At 38.8% G+C, this 14,380-nt stretch overlaps 1 protein-coding gene across 1 annotated transcript in view; it reads left to right on the top strand.

Annotated features, from left to right (window-relative positions):
• Nucleotides 1–14,380, top strand: part of CDase (neutral ceramidase) — a 57,808-nt gene that overhangs the window by 18,730 nt on the left and 24,698 nt on the right. The window contains exons 2-6 of the mRNA XM_071582688.1: nt 2,526–2,693; nt 7,210–7,353; nt 8,652–8,828; nt 9,462–9,589; nt 13,463–13,664. Of these exons, the coding sequence (XP_071438789.1) occupies nt 2,580–2,693; nt 7,210–7,353; nt 8,652–8,828; nt 9,462–9,589; nt 13,463–13,664 (765 nt within the window). The 5' untranslated portion in view covers nt 2,526–2,579. The remainder of the gene's footprint in view (nt 1–2,525; nt 2,694–7,209; nt 7,354–8,651; nt 8,829–9,461; nt 9,590–13,462; nt 13,665–14,380) is intronic.

The following is a 14,380-nucleotide window of genomic DNA, read 5'->3' as shown; positions in this document are numbered from 1 at the left end:
ATTTTCACCTTTTTACTATGCCCCAGCACCAGTTAGGTTCCTCACAGGTTAGTCTCCGCGGTGCCTTTCACTTGTTAGGTGCTAAACGATGTAAATGGCATACTGGGCATCCGTCGCAGTTGGCTTTCTGCTAAACACAATTACCCTGGGCATAATTGGTATTTTTATACCATCATTAAAAGAAACCAACCATGCAAAAAATGCCTCCGGCTCTTAATTTTTTGCGTGGCGTTATTCGCCAAACTTTCCCGCGCGCAGCACTTGTATGGTATTTGATTACGAAAGTGAATGACTCAATACGCCATCAAGGTAATAGCATTAATTCCAAGCATTAATGCGTTGCTTTCATAAGGTCTTTGCATCTCTTCGCAAGGTTGACTGAAATCACTGCACGAGGATGCATACCCCCTTTGAAATTTATTCTTTTTGGGACAAACGATCACTTGGCTAATTATTTTATGACGTAGAAACACCTATCAAGTTGGGTGTATATAAGTTTGTTAACATGCATCCGACTTTTTTTGAGCAATAAATTGTAGTGGATGTGATAACCATTATATTTGGAATAATAATGTCATATTGAGAGTAAATAGTTCACATTACCAGCTTATATTCGACAATTGACACATTACGTAGCACTGAACCTCAGTTTACCTAAAAACCTCATAAAAAAATTTATATATATACATATATATATATATATACATATACATATACATATACATATACATTTACATTTACATATACATATACATATATATACCTGTATATAAAACCATAAACACAGTAATCAACTTGAAGGTCGTAGGTAGAGTTCACCCAGTACTAAGCCCAACGGCGTGTAAATTCACACATCAGTGTAGGGAGACCAGTTCCTTTCCCTGTGCCGGTTATTGTTTCCCCGGAGACTTGCCCGGGAATCGAACCCGGGACCCTCAGTAGTCCACCGCTCTACCCCTTGACTACCGCGACCCAAAAAATGAATACACACACACATATATATATAGTACACACATACATACATATACATACATGCATACATATATATATATACATACATACATAGATACATACATACATATACATACATATACATACATACAGGGTTCGTCCGGAAAATAAGTGTACTGAGCTCAGGAAAAAAATTTATTACACTTTTACATATCTTAAGCTAATATTCCTCAAAATAGGACCCTTGTGAGTCGATACACTTGTTCCAGCGGCGTTCCCATTCCTGGAACGCTCCCGCGAAGGCATCATCGGGAACCTCTCGAAGACTCGTCGTCGACCTCTTCTCTGCCCTCCACGAACATCTTGTGCCACCGAAAGATCATGTTTCTGGACATGGCTGACTCCCCGTAAGCCTGGTTAATCATACTGACAGTTTCGGTAGACGATTTCCCAAGCTTTACCGCAAATTTGATGGAATAACGCTGCTCCAAAAACTTCGGCATCGCGTTCCGTGTCGTGGGTCGAGCGTGGAGGTTCGCGTTAACAGAGCTCCTCACTACACCACAGCTCAGAGCCGACTGCCTTTTTCAGCGTCGCTTGCCAACATACCCCCCTCCAATCGCAGCCCGTCAGAGCGGTGCTGGGCGCGCCTGGAGCGGCGCGCCCAGCCCAGGAGTCAGTACACTTATTTTCCGGACGAACCCTGTATGTAATTACGTCACTTCTTTACGTACCCTGATTTGTGAATTTTAGACGCCGTCGGGCTTAGTACTGGGTGAACGCTACCATCACCTACCAAACCGACCTTCGGGTTGATTACTGTGTTCATGCTTATATATGTATGAGAGCAAATTGATGCCTGAAAGGCTGGTGGCCTAACGCCCCTATCACATCCTCCAACGGCGTCATGTGGGGATATCACATAAATTTAATGCCAGGCAATCACTATCCATCTAACAAAAAGCGAAATTAGTTCTAGAAAGGTTATATAATTTAAAAAATGAAAGCTTCTGAGGTTACAAACACTGTCTCATTCATTACAGCATATGAGCTTAAGCTATTCCTCTCTTTGAATTCTATTCACTCGCGAAACGATTCGTATTTAAAGAACAATAGGAGTGTAAAACAAATATCGTGACACAATAGGCTACAGTGTAACGAATTGACCCCTGTACGACTTCATAGACAACTATTTTCGCAAAATGAGGGCAGAGAAATGACATTTAACACAACGTATTTTCTCTTTTTGATATGCAATTAATTATGTAATCCACAGTTGAGTAGTGGCATCCATTTTTGTAGCATTTTTAGAAAGGAGGTATTCCAGGTATTTGCGACATTTATTCAGTATTTTAACATTAGTAGTAATGTGCAAAGCTTATTAGTTCTGATAATCTATTCACATTACCAAGAATTACGTCACTTCTAACAGCTTTAATTCATCTTCGTTCCAGTCCATATATTTCAGTATGTAAATATATGGTAAAGAGCCCATATATGAACAGCATATTCCTAAGTTAAGCAAACCAATTAAACAATAATGGTGGAAATAACTCGGATCCTTCTCTTTTCAGGGAAATTTCAACATCCAACCCAACCACGTGCCTGTATTGAAGAGCGCAGCAACCATGAAGGTGATGGAAATCATAATTTTGTCCATTGTGTTTACTCCAGCTAAGGCGTTGTTTGACATTGGGGTCGGAATTGCGGACGTTACTGGGCCATCTGCGGAAGTTCCCTTTGTGAGTATTATTTAATGCCGAAGTCTGTTTTCTTATCGGACAATACGGATAATGCCAGCATGGAATCTACGCCATAATTCAAATTTGAATGTCCATTTTCATGTTTTTTTTAATGGAAGTATAATGTAATATACTACTTATTCTCGAATATGTGTAGTATCTGTACAAAAGAAATCATGCTAGGACTTATTTGTCCGGCTACAGGTCGCTTGCATCTCCTTCTAGTTGATCAGTTTTCGAAACTACCAGGCTTTTCTCTTATTTATGCTCGACCAACGTAACGTATAAGAGGCGCATCAATTACTTAGCATTGAGAAAATTCCACGCAAATAGTTTTAGGTAGGAAAAATATTTTTGTTCTGCAATGTTTATCATTTCTTAAGTTGCAACTGACTATCTTAGGATTTTAAGCCGTAAATTGACTCTAAATTTAAATCGAAAATTTAAATTCCAATGGTTCATGACTCTTACAAGGATCTAAGTAATTTGAATTTATAAATTTTATTCCGAGCCATACTAATGTGGGTGTGGAATGGACATTACCGAATTTCGAGAGCTCAATTGGCCTCTTTTCGCCTCAACAGGCATTCGCATCGATGTGGATGTCAATCAGAATTTTACAATGGTGCTTATTGGAAGCACCGTATCTTAAATAGAATTTAGAAGAATTTGAATTTTTCCAGAGAAAAAGCTAATTTAAATAATGACGTACTCTAAACTGGGCGTTCCAATTACCAAGAATTAATGCATGACTGAGCGTCGTTATTAGGCTATCGTGACGTTCGAGCGTTTGGAGGCTCTTAGGCCAGTATTTGTGCTTTGCTCTTAAGTTTCAAATCGAAAAAATTTCGTTTCGGAAATTTTGCATTCAGATAAATTACTGCTGTTAATAAAGTGGTTGGATTAATATGTACAATTGTGCAGGATAATCGTTTGAAGTGCCCGCTGACTTATTTATATCTTAACTATATTCTATATATGGGCAACCAAATTGGATCAGATAACAACAAGGTTTTACCACACCTTAAAAAATATATAATTTTGGGTGTGAGAGGAAATGAAAAGAGGAATGATAAATATTACAGGGCTATGCCGGGTGAGGTGGAAAAACAGGGAGCGATACTTATAGTTTGATATGCCTTGGAGAGAAAGAGAGCCGGCAAGGATTAGCTTGAATTTTGAATAAAAATGTAGGGAAAAGCGTAGTAAATATTGAGCAGATAAGTGATACAATGTTATTAGTAGAAGTAAAATTTGAACCGACGAACTTAGCTACTATACGGGTCTGCATACCTACCAGCAATCGTAGGGAGGATGAAATATAAAAGGTTATATGATCAATTTGAGGAAATAATTGAGGATATGCCTGAGAGGATACATTTAATAGTTATGGGAGATTAGAACCAGAGAGTGGGCGAATTGGGAGAAGGTAATGAGGTAGGTCACTACGATTTAGGAACAAGGAGTGACCGTGAAAGGAAGGCATTAGAGTTCTGCAGAAGGAATGTTTCAATCATAACGAGGTCATGGTTTAAACACCACAATGCACATGGGTAGATGTAAGAAATGTCCGATGATTCAAAGAGGTATCTGGCTATATTATCGGTAGGCACAGATTTGGGAACAGCGAAATTAATACGCACAGTTTCTTGGGATCGAAGACGGATTGACATTATGATATAGTACCAGTGAAATGTAACTTCAGATTTAATAGGATAAAAGATGGGAGACGAGAAAGAAAACGGAATGTAGAAACAATTGCCTGGATGAAAAGAAATGAATACCTGAATGCAGTAGAAAAAATTATGTACGAGGACAGGGAGACGAGTGAAGTGGAAGAAAAATGGAAACAAAAAAAGGATGCCAAAAAATTCAGTCGAAACTATTGACACAATTACTAGGGAAACAAGAAGAGAATCCTAGATTTCTGACGAGTTGATTAAGAAAAAAAACCTCAGGCGGGAGACTAAAAGGGCGAAAGAAGTAAGTTGGAGGACACAGTGGGAAGGTATCGTGTCCTTATGTGCAAAGGAAGAGATGGGTGAATATGTATCAGGAAAAATGAAGGCAAAAAATTTTAGCAATATTCAATATACGATTGGGAGGTTATGAATTAAACCAGAAAAGATTCGAAAGAGGTGGAATGTATACATAGAGGGTATGTATGGTAAATATATACGGCTAGCCCTTTTAGACATAGATAGAGAATATGAAGCAGCATGTTAGTTTAAGATCAGTAAAATTTGATTGCAAAATAGAATTGGCATTAAGAAAATTTTAATCAAATAAGGCGTGTGAATGAACAAAATTCTCTAGCAACTACACAAAGGTTTAGGAACACGGAAGGAAGCGTTTTTTATTGGCTAAATCATAGTATTTGTGAGGAAGGAATTTGTCGAAAGATTTCGTCAAATCAGTGGTAGTGCCCAATCAAAAAAAGGTAAAGGCTGCATTATGTGAGGGTTGCATAACAATGTCTGATTTCGCACGCAGCTAAACAAGGCTTTCAGAATTATCAGCAGTAAGATAGATAGCTGAGCTACTGATTACCCAAGGAATGATTAGTTGGGGTTCGGGAAGGAGAGATTGGTGCGTGATACCATTGCAGTAGTATTACTAAATAGAGAGGAACATAAAATACAATCAGGATGTATTTTCCTATTTCGTTGATTTCAAAAAGACAGCTAGGTTGATAGAATGCATTGGGGGAAACTAACGATTGTACTGCAGACATTAGGAAGAGTTTGGAGGGGTAGGAGACTTATCCGCATATCTCAGACTGCTTAGGTGCTAGTGGCGGATGAAGAGTACGAATGGGCTGTGTTAGGAAGAAGGGTAAGACATTATAAGCTGTGCTTTTAATGTGCGGCGGAAATGGTGAGAAAGGCATGGGAAAACTGGAGATAAGAATAACGTTTGTGGGGATTTCATTAAGTCATTTCGGTAAGTGGATGATCAAGCGTTAGGTAGCCAGCCCTTGCTGAAAGCATTAGAAAATCCGTGTGATGGGTATGGGATGCGAATCTATGTAAGCAAAGCTAAGGTTATGAGGCTTTCGAAAAGAAGGAAGGTTAAGTTGAACGATAAAATAGGAGGGTAAAAATTACTATTGGTGGAACAGTTTACGTATTTTGAAAGTGTCTTGGATCAAGATGGTCACATTAGAAGAAATATAAAAATAGTTGCGCTAGGCAAAGAATTTACACTAGAAGTAAGATAGACCTAGAGCCTCTTGATTCACGGGGAGAAAGTTGGCAAGAAAGACTTTTAAAAAGGTATTATTTTGGCACCAATTCATATTGGAAAATTTGGTGAAAGACGCCGTCACACAGTAAATTGCATGTACTCTTATTCGTTCTTCACGATACGCAATCATATAAATATGGAATCCAAGAGATAGGAAAAATAAAGTTCACTTCAATATTAGAATTTGTCAGTAGGTGATAAAATGAATTGCATTTATTGGAAATTATATCCCTGGATAACGCGTCAGCCAGCTAATCTGAAGTTCATTGTTTCGATTCCCGGTCCCGGCACGGTCATTATGTTAACGAGCACACATTGTTGAACTTGGGGTACAATGAGGCCAATACAGTCAATTTCCAGCCTGTATTTCTTATAAAACCCCGTTTGCTATCAATATTTCGCGTTTAATAATTTTCATTTATTTTTTTTTCAAGAACGTAAATATAACAAAATAGACACAGCAAAAATTGCGAAAAATCAAATTTAATGGATAAAAAACTTCTAAGAATGACATTATGGTTACCTAGTAATTTTGCATAAAAAAGCTATAATAATTAGCTAGATTTTTCGATTTTGAACAACTATACGCCATGGTCTATTTATCAGGTTAGCTGCACCTTCTATTTAGCTGTCTTTGCAAACCAATATTCGGGATTTTTTGTGATACAATGGTTTGGTCGGCGATTGATAATAGTTACAAAATTATTGTCATTAGTTGATGGTAAAGGTTCTGGCTTCCCAGCCTGAGGGGTCCGGGTTCGAATCCCGGTGATGGCTGGATTTTTCATTGAAGTCTCGATCCCAACTTGGGGTGCCATGTGTATATTTAACGCCGACACCGGGTTTCTCTCCACCTTTCTCCTATCTCTTTGTAACTTCTTACCCATCCATTTAGCGCAAATGACCTCTGCTGTCGTTCGCCTCCTTTAATAACTACTACCACTATATGATCACGTATGAGCTACGCACTATGACCATCAAATGGATTATTGGCTCTGAGAGACAGGCTCTCTCCAATGGATTTGCTGGAGCAATTTGATAGTCCATGTAGTCATCACAATTATATGGATAATTCATTATAATCGTATATAAGGAGTGGGTGATATTTTTTAAAATGAATTTGATTGAATTATTTGCTATCAGAAGGTGATTGTATTTTTCCTGGTATTCCAAAACAGTTCCCTAATTGAGCAACGTTCTATTTACATGTTCTGATACAAACATTCTCCGTGGAAACCCGCTCTTCGCTCGGTTTCCCTTTTTGTCTCAGATGGGCTACGCCAACCTGGATCAGAAGGGCCGCGGCATCCACCTGCGGCAGTTCTCGAGGGCGTTCGTCATCGGCGACGGCCACGTGCGCCTCGTGTTTGCCAGCGTGGACGTTGGCATGATCGGCCACGGCGTAAGGGAAGGGGTGAGTGTGATTGTGGGGGTTCATATCGTCCGTGAACTTGAATACCGCGGCGTCACGGCAGTGGAGCCCACCCGGCGCCACAGCGCGTACCCTTCGCTCGATTGCTAGCGCTAGGCCCGCATGGAGCCCAAATTGGCGGCCGCCTCACTTCCCGAAGCCTAAGTCGTCACACAAGGGTGTCCTTCCTAAGTCCGCTCGTTAATTCATCGTAGAATAAGTGGGCAGGGGGGAGTGTGGAGGACTCGAGGGGGAGGGGGGACTGCTCACCAAAGAGCACCCCCGCTCTCGGGAGGGAGGCCTGAAGAGGAGGTGGCGGGTGGAAGGGAACTTAGAAGCCAGGAGAGCATGTCGCGTGATAGGGAGAATACATAAATTGCTGAAGAAATATTACCCGTGAGACCTGGTCCCCGAGGTTGGAGCCATTATCGCTCTGATTTCCCGATTCTCATTTTATTGGTCCATTTTTTGCTCAGCATCCTCCAACACACGCTTTCAAAGGCCTCTATTCTTAATTGTTGTGCTTTACCAATGGTCATTTTTTTCGGATCCATAGTATCTTTTTGTAATCATTCTTTGTGGTATAGACCTTAACTTGATATACAGGTATTTCACTCATTGATGTCAAGCTCCTTCTATTCGACCTCTTCTCCTCCTTGAAGCTTCTTCTATTCATGAGCAACTTCCAGGAAAGGCGAAAGGTTTTGTTTTGATTTTTCTCATCTCTTTGCTTTTCTTCTCTTCTATTTCTTCTCTCTTTCTTGTTCTAGGATTTTATTTTTCTTTATATTGATTTGCGAGTTTTATCCCAGAAGCATTGGTGTAATATGTATAATGATGGCTGCATGTCTTTTGAATTCTCTGCTATCACTGCAATTTCACTTTTAAGATGGAACGCATTACTTTCATTCTCATTTACTATAATTCTATTGATGCTCACCTTTTCCCGCTTTTATTGTCTCTTCCAAGTATTTGTTGAATAATGCTGCAATATATTTCACCCTTGCCTCAATGCTTCATTAATGGCCATTTTACACACTCCTCCATTTCGACTCTTGGTTCTTGTTAAGTTAAAAGATTCTTCAGAAGTGATAAAAATGCCTGTGCAACCTCCATTGTTTGTTAGAGTCCTTGAGTGTGTTATTACGTAAGATCGTATCTGAGTAACACACTCAATAATCATAACTCGGAGAGTTATTTTTGGTATTGGTCACATTCCAAGATTGTAAATTTTGGAATTGAGACATGATTTATTGCTACAATTACGAAGGTTTTTGTACTGAAAATGCTTTCGTCCACAGGTGATACAAAATCTCATGAGGCATTACGGTGACACGTACAACGAGCAGAATGTAATAATCAGCGGCATTCACACTCATTCTGGGCCCGGAGGCTTCCTGCAGCATATGCTCTTTGACATCTCCGTCCTTGGTTTCCATAAGCAGACGTTTGATGCCCTTATCGGTGGCATCACTAGGGTAAGTGAACGCACGCGATCCCCATTTAAAGAATATGATCTGCTTCTTTTCCTAAACCCGTGCTGGTTACGGCAGAGAATGTTCCTACTGTCAATAAAGGCCATTATTATTCCTAGAAACTGCAGAATATTCCGCGTGTCATTAACTTTTCTCGGTCACCGATATATTTGAATTACAATGCAACACTTTCAGAGGGTAAAAATCACTTGCCTTGACCGGGATCCGAACCCGGATCCCTCATCTAGGTAGCTTAAATGGCTAAAGCACTCGGTGAGACATCAAGGGATCCGGGTTCGAATCCTGGTGAAAGCGAATGATTTTTACATTCTGAAATTGTTGCATTGCCATTATTATTTCGTATTACTATTATCGGTTATCTACTGGTAGGATAGGTTTTTGATGGACGGAAGCTACCAAGCACTACAGCGACATTGCCCAAAAATGACATTATCTAAGATTTTACATGGTAAAGGATATATATTGGCCTTCGAAGTGTGTGATTATCTAAGTAAAACGCGAGAATTGTACTTACACCAGAGATGTGTTTATTAGAGTTAACTAGTACATTTCCATCATTTAATTAGTATTTTATTTCATCTCTCATTTTCTAATTCCTACTCAATTTCTTTGTAGAGTATAATCAGAGCTCATAAAAATATTGTACCAGGAAGAATTTTCTTCAATCAAGGTGACCTGTTGAATGTTAGCATCAATCGAAGCCCAAAATCCTATGAAGCCAACCCGGAGGATGAACGATCAAAGTAAGTAAATATATATTTGAGAGTAAAATAGAAAAATGTTTAATCACAATTACACGCTCCCTAAAGAAGAAATTTGAGAAGGGGTTATTTTTTGCTTTGGGCAAACCCCAGCCTGAATATGATTTGAGTATTTTGGACCCTATTCAAAGTAATCTAACTCTTAATTATGGCAGGATAGGTGAGGATAAAGAGGAAAGCTTTGTGTTAATTCTAAAATATCATTTAGAATGAATAGAAAGCGTCACAATTTTTTTGGAATTCATTGTTGAGTAACCATTAGAAGCACTAAGTTCACAATCAAGGCAAATATCTTTTATATAAATAATCCAAATATATTCAACAGATTCAGGCGAGATGTAGTGGAAGTTCACTAATATGAGAAAAAACTTTACACTATTCAACAGATTTATTATTATTAAATCTGTAGAAAAGTGCAAATTTTTTCTCATAATAAATAATCCATTTGAGATAAATGTTGAACGAGAGAATGCCGCATATCCCGGCCCGTAAGACGAATACTGGTTATTTCAGTTTGAGAATTTACGAAAAATATTTGGATCAGCCAGAAAAGAGAAAATATTTTTATGTTTGTACTTAATGCGAAGAAAATTGAATTGTTAAATTAAACAATTGGCGGCTACTTGTGCATCAATATTAATTCATTGTATAATCCCATAAATTCGTAATTACTGGGCCAAAACGCCTTTAAGTTGCCTTGTTTCCGTGTTCTGAAAATTAATTCAAGAATTAAGTTGGAATGCAATAGAGGATGAAAATCTTCTTTTTTAATCCCATGAGGCTCGTATTGTCTTTTTAACTTTTTATGCGACGCTTAGTTTCTCTTATTATTTTTATATTATCCATATTTCTATTAAAACCACAATTTTCAATGCCTTTACAAAACTCTCATAATAATTGAGGATGAAATCCTGGAGACTTCGAATTTACCGGGAGATATACAATATAAGTACCAGTATGTGTTAACATAGGGGCAACATCCCGTTAGCCGATCGCGTATATAGTTTCGTAGCAGCACCACATGTAACTAAACTCGTATACAATGCGATTTACTATGTATACGAGGGTCATCCGGAAAGTAGTACCCGTTCGTGAAATAAAGACACAAAAGTAAATATTAACAAACATAAAAAATTTTATTTGAAAGAGGATACTTTAAACTACTTCTCAACATAATCTCCAAGCAAATTAAGGCATTTGTCATAACGTGTGACAAGTTTCTGTATTCCTGCTGCATAGTCCTTCGCCGCCAGCTCATTGAGATACGCGAGGGACCCATCTTGCACAAATTTTTGCATAATGCAGATGGTGTTTAACAATTTCATGAACAATTGTTCGAGAAACATTGGGAAAATGCTCACAGATGTCATCAATTGTGACGCGCCGATCGTTCCTCACGAATTCGTCAACTGAGCTCACCAGTTGGTCTGTAATGACAGACGGTCCCCCCGAACGCTCATCGTCGTGTGTGTTCCCCCTCCCCATGTTGAAGTTGCGACACCACCGCCGAACAGACGACTCGTCCATTACATTGTCTCCATACACCTCCTTTAATTGGCGATGAATATCACATGGGCGAACGTTTCTTGCATTGAGGAATTTAATCACTGCCCTCACTTCACAACTGGCGGCGTTCTCAATTTTTTTAAACATTGTAAACAATCACAGAAACAACACAGGCAATGCTAGCGTCACGCAACTTGGCTCAGAGAAGGCAGACAAGCCACTGAAGCTATCTGACCTCGTCCAGCGGCTACTCGCGTCGTCAGCACTTCATGCGGCACGAACGGGTACTACTTTCCGGATGACCCTCGTACATTTGCGATTTATTTGGGGATTTTTTAGGCAGTACTTTCAACAAAAAATTAAAACTTTTTTGATTACCAATGACTCAAAACACTGATATTATCGACATTTGTAATAACAGCAACCATTTTCTATGCCTAATGCGGAAAAAACACGTAAAAATAAGTATTTTTCCGGCGAATCGACTTGGGCTTATAAGTTGAAATTATATCCATGTACCCCCGGCTCATAAGATGCAGGCTGATTTTAGAACATATTTTGAAGTAAAAAGTGCATGTAATGGACCAGGAAATACTGTAATTTTAACCCCCATATATTACATTAATGATGAGACCTAGGTGTAAAGTCAAAGGAATTGAACTTACCAATAGATAAATGTAATAAATTCCTTATCCCCCATAAAATTCATGTCCAAAACAGTAGAAAACAATAGGTACAATAATTCAATTGATTATATCTAAGGAAAGTCTTTTTCCTAAGATATAATTTCTTGCTAAGGAAAGTCTATGATTGCGAGGGATTGGGTTATTATAAGACCCAATTGTGATAAAGAGGGGGTTTTGGTGCCATAAGATTCATATTTAAAACATGTGGGTGAGAATTTTATGAATTCGGAGGTGGTGGGAAGCTTCCTGTAAGTTTCTCATAGTGGGATAAGATGAATGATGAGTACTAGGTATTTTGCCTTCCCATTCTGAAAATTTCCAGCTCATGACAAATTAAGCGAGGCAATGGCATAAATTCCATAATGGGAAATCATAGTCAGGGAAATGATTCATTTATAGAGTAACATTGTTCAGGTGTGAGGCACACCTGAATTTGACATTGCAAATCCACTATCTGAGGGCACAGCGACATGAGAGGGAATCAAAAATGGTTTTTCCATGTGGGGACAAATGGTGCACAAGTGTACCCTGTGGGCTTATGTTTGCTTGCATGTATGTAGATTTCCTATGTTTTTCTCTAGGGGTGAATGTGTGGTGGGTAATACTGGAGTTTTCATGTATTGGAGTCCCCATGCCTTTAAGTGAAGACACCGCAATGGCAGCATTGTCTGCATGTGATTGAAGAGGCCTTTTATGCTGGAGGATATGTCATTCATCCATACTTTGAATGGTGTAGGGCTTGTAGACTCTGCAGGATCATAATTTACCATCACCTCAACTGAAAATAAAACAGGATAGGCTAATGTGTGTGCCCAAATAAGGAGTTGAACCTGCAACCCTTGGTGGTTGCACAGCAAGCACCTTTCCCAGTGGAATAACCTTGTTTGATAAGGTATCCAATCGATAAATATGACTTTGTTCTCAAGTTTATCTTAGCAGAACTTCAAGTGATGAACTACTTTTCTCTCCTTATTTATATTATTTGTGTGTGCTAGCATAGTAGCATATGTTGTCAATTGTCCCATGCAGATATGGTCTTGAATGCTGCTGTTAAAGATGAATTCTCTTGGATTTTTGGCAAATTTTATCTGCTTGCAATAAATTTAAAAGAGTAAAGAGTATTTTTGGCATTCAATTTTTTTTTATCACATGCATTAGTAACATTTATCGATAGCTGCTGGGCACTCAGAAACATTTCCAATCATCATGCCCCTGGCAAAATAATTAATCGGCATTTCTCCTGTAGTTCTGGACTATCATCCAGGATACTTATGGTAATGTCTTAAATAATGTGTTGTTAAAAATATAAATAATAATCATTTCTTGCTACTATTGGTAAAAATATAATGGATGCAAATGTTTCACAAAGGGTCATGGTACTATTCTACAATGAGTGACAGAGAACTTGGCTTCAAATAGTTTAAGCTGATCAAATATAAAAAGCTGATGTCAGATTAAATAAAAATAGGTGTGAAGATCAATGCCAAGATTTTTAGGGCCCCAGTAATGACTGGAGCACATCCTCTCATGTTCATTCTAAATTCAATAACTTTTACAGCTGGGAGGTTTCCTAAAGAAAATATCTCTTTAATGCACTAAAGAAATCTCAAAATGCATTACGATGTCACAGTTTAAGGCTGATATACTTTTTATTAATTTATAGGTTTGCTTACAACACAGATAAGCAGATGATGCAACTCCGCATGATGAGTGAGGAGGGAAGCCGGCCATTAGGAATCATTAACTGGTTTGCCGTACATCCGACAAGTATGAACAATACGAACAAGCTAATCTCAAGTGACAATATGGGATATGCATCTTTGCTATTTGAGGAGGAGATGAATCCAGGAAAATTGCCAGGAAAGGTAAGGACTCTGCTTTCATTTTTTCTGAACAGAGTTTTAATATGTAAAAGTGTACTGTTATTGAAAAACTGGTCCTAAAAAATATGTAATCTCACCCTTGAAATATTAGGGAAAGTATTATTCCCAAGGTACAACGTCCATGCCTTTTAGTTAAGGTAGGTTTTTGGATGGACACAGCTATTAAATAAATATTTTGTGACTCCTAACAAAACATAAAATCCAGTAACCTACTCTACATCAGGTCCCTCTTCATCTCTCAGTACCTTCTTCCTCCCTTCATCCCATCCAACATCCCTATCCTGTTCCTTCCCTTTCCTCGTTTGCCTAACATTCTCCCCTCTATCACAGTCTTCAACATCCCACTGCCAATCAATACGCCCTTCATCCATTTTTCCTGCCTCCATAGTATTTCTCCCAACAAACCCCTCTCTTTGCCCACCATACCAAGTACTTCCTCATTTGTTCTCCTTTCGGTCCATTTCACTTTCTCCATTCTTCTCCACACCCACATCTGAAAAGCCTCCAATCTATGTCTATTATCCTGTTTCAATGATCACGTTTCTGTAGCTACACTCCATATCACAGTTTTTACGGGTCTTTTCTTAACATCCTCACTCAACGTCCCTGTCATCAACTCCTTCCTCCTTGTGAAAGCCTCTTTGCCTAGTGCAATGCTTCTCCTTACGTCCCTACTACTTTGACCGTGTTGGTCCAAA

Source organism: Hetaerina americana, unplaced genomic scaffold (assembly GCF_022747635.1).
Source record: "Hetaerina americana unplaced genomic scaffold, ioHetAmer1.1.p SCAF_12, whole genome shotgun sequence".
Lineage (NCBI taxonomy): Eukaryota > Metazoa > Arthropoda > Insecta > Odonata > Calopterygidae > Hetaerina > Hetaerina americana.
Note: the sequence above shows the minus strand (reverse complement) of the source record. Positions and strands in the feature narration are given on the sequence as shown.